Below are 2021 nucleotides of genomic sequence, written 5' to 3'. Positions count from 1 at the left end.
TAGAAAACATCTGACAGAAGCACTCAGGATCCACAAGCAGCAGCTAGCATCCCATTTCCCATCATGCCTCAAATCTATGAAGACAAGTTCTATGTAAAACTAGAAGGTTTGACATTTTTGAACCTTCATTCTGTATTTTAGTAATCCTGATTCCATCCAGAATGAGTCCTGATTCTGTCCCAAACTCAGTCCTGATTCCGTCCAAAATGAGTCCTGATTCTGTCCCGATTCTGTCCTGATTCTGTCCAAACTCAGTCCTGATTCTGTCCCAAAATCAGTCCTGATTCTGTCCATAATGAGTCCTGATTCTGTCCAAAATGAGTCCTGATTCTGTCCCAATTCTGTCCTGATTCCGTCCATGATGAGTCCTGATTCTGTCCCAAAATCAGTCCTGATTCTGTCCCAAAATCAGTCCTGATTCCGTCCGTAATGAGTCCTGATTCTGTCCAAAATGAGTCCTGATTCTGTCCATAATGAGTCCTGATTCTGTCCCGATTCTGTCCTGATTCTGTCCAAACTCAGTCCCGATTCTGTCCCAAAATCAGTCCTGATTCTATCCAAACTCAGTCTTGATTCCGTCCAAAATGAGTCCTGATTCTGTCCATATTCAGTCCTGATTCTGTCCATGATGAGTCCTGATTCTGTCCCAAAATCAGTCCTGATTCTGTCCATAATGAGTCCTGATTCTGTCCAAAATGAGTCCCGATTCTGTCCTGATTCTGTCCATACTGAGTCCTGATTCTGTCCCGATACTGTCCTGATTCTGTCCATAATCAGTCCTGATTCTGTCCCAAACACGTATAAACACATTTATTCAGTCTGTCGCCTGGTTACTCCTCATAGCTTCATTAGGAAGATACTTGAAAAATAGTGTCAATAAAGTTTGTAGATTTTGAATGGCGTTAGCGTGGCGAGCTCACAAAGGTGTCTTTCTACTGCCTGCACATTTTTACCAGAATATTCTGAAAACTTAAACCTGAATTGTAGAGTCAAGCTGAACAGAAAGATATGAATATACCAGGAATGTGGGCGTGGCTAACACTAAACCTCAGTTCCTACAGAAATCCAAACGTTTACTTTTGCTGATTCTTCTAAAAATGACACCGACATGTTTGTCTCCTCCAGCAAAACATCAAACGGTTGCTATGGAAATGAGAGCTCTTTACTTTGATCTAATCTTCACGTATGAATCGTATAATTTAAAGAACAATGTCAGATTAGTGCTATGAAACACGCTGATGGTTTAGGATATCAGCTGCTAATATCTGTTCATTTAGCGTCTGTCATTTTAAATAAAGTTTGATTGAAAGCAGGACTGCGGTCAGACTGGAAAAGCTGCAGGTCTGTGGTCTCTCCTGGTGGATCCAGACTCTGGAAACTTCCTCAGCATTTCCTCCTTCAGGACTGACGGTTTCTGCTACAATCACCGTGGCGACGGGACGGTCGGACACGCAGGAGGTGCCAGACCATAATGATCACAGTCATTATTGGACGGATTTGAACCTTCAACTCTCTGAGCTCATCGGCTCCACGACAGTCGTGACTTTATTCCACGTTTGAAAACAGGAAATATTTGACATTCATACGAGAAAACGTTTAAAAACAGAATCCGCGTCTGCAGTCCTGTCCGGGTTGTGTCCAGAACCGGGCCGCTCTCAGTACCAATAGGACGTCCTGTGCCTCCTGGGCTCGTGGATGTCCAGCTTCTCCATGACTTCCTCCTCCAGCGTCTTCAGCGAGGGGACGTACGTCTTCTCCAGAGCGTCTTCAGGACTGGTGTCTTTGGGCCCGTCTGAGCAGAACAAACATCAGTGGTTCTGTGGAGCTCCTGAGGCCCGTTTGGGTCTCCAGAACCAGCCTTCGGTCCAGTCTGCTCACCTTTCCACTGCTGCGGCACGATGCCGTCTCGCCGCTCCACCACCGGCTTCGGGATGATCCGGCCGGTCCGGACCGACACGCGGACCCGCTCCCCCTCCTCCGTGTACTTCCACTCCACCTGAGTGGGTTTCCTGAAGCGGGAA

The 2021-nt window shown here is 46.3% G+C and overlaps 1 protein-coding gene across 1 annotated transcript; it reads right to left on the bottom strand.

Moving 5' to 3' along the window:
* Window positions 1-1492: 1492 nt before the first annotated feature.
* On the bottom strand, window positions 1493-2017 carry LOC112139676 (probable 39S ribosomal protein L24, mitochondrial; the record flags this gene model as incomplete). Its single annotated transcript, XM_024262507.2, has 2 exons — window positions 1493-1792; window positions 1879-2017. Coding segments are annotated over 2 exons (276 nt in total), but the record flags the coding sequence as incomplete, so codon positions are not given.
* Between the last annotated feature and the right edge of the window lie 4 nt (window positions 2018-2021).

This window comes from Oryzias melastigma, unplaced genomic scaffold (genome assembly GCF_002922805.2).
Source record: "Oryzias melastigma strain HK-1 unplaced genomic scaffold, ASM292280v2 sc03769, whole genome shotgun sequence".
Classification (NCBI taxonomy): domain Eukaryota; kingdom Metazoa; phylum Chordata; class Actinopteri; order Beloniformes; family Adrianichthyidae; genus Oryzias; species Oryzias melastigma.
Note: the sequence above shows the minus strand (reverse complement) of the source record. Positions and strands in the feature narration are given on the sequence as shown.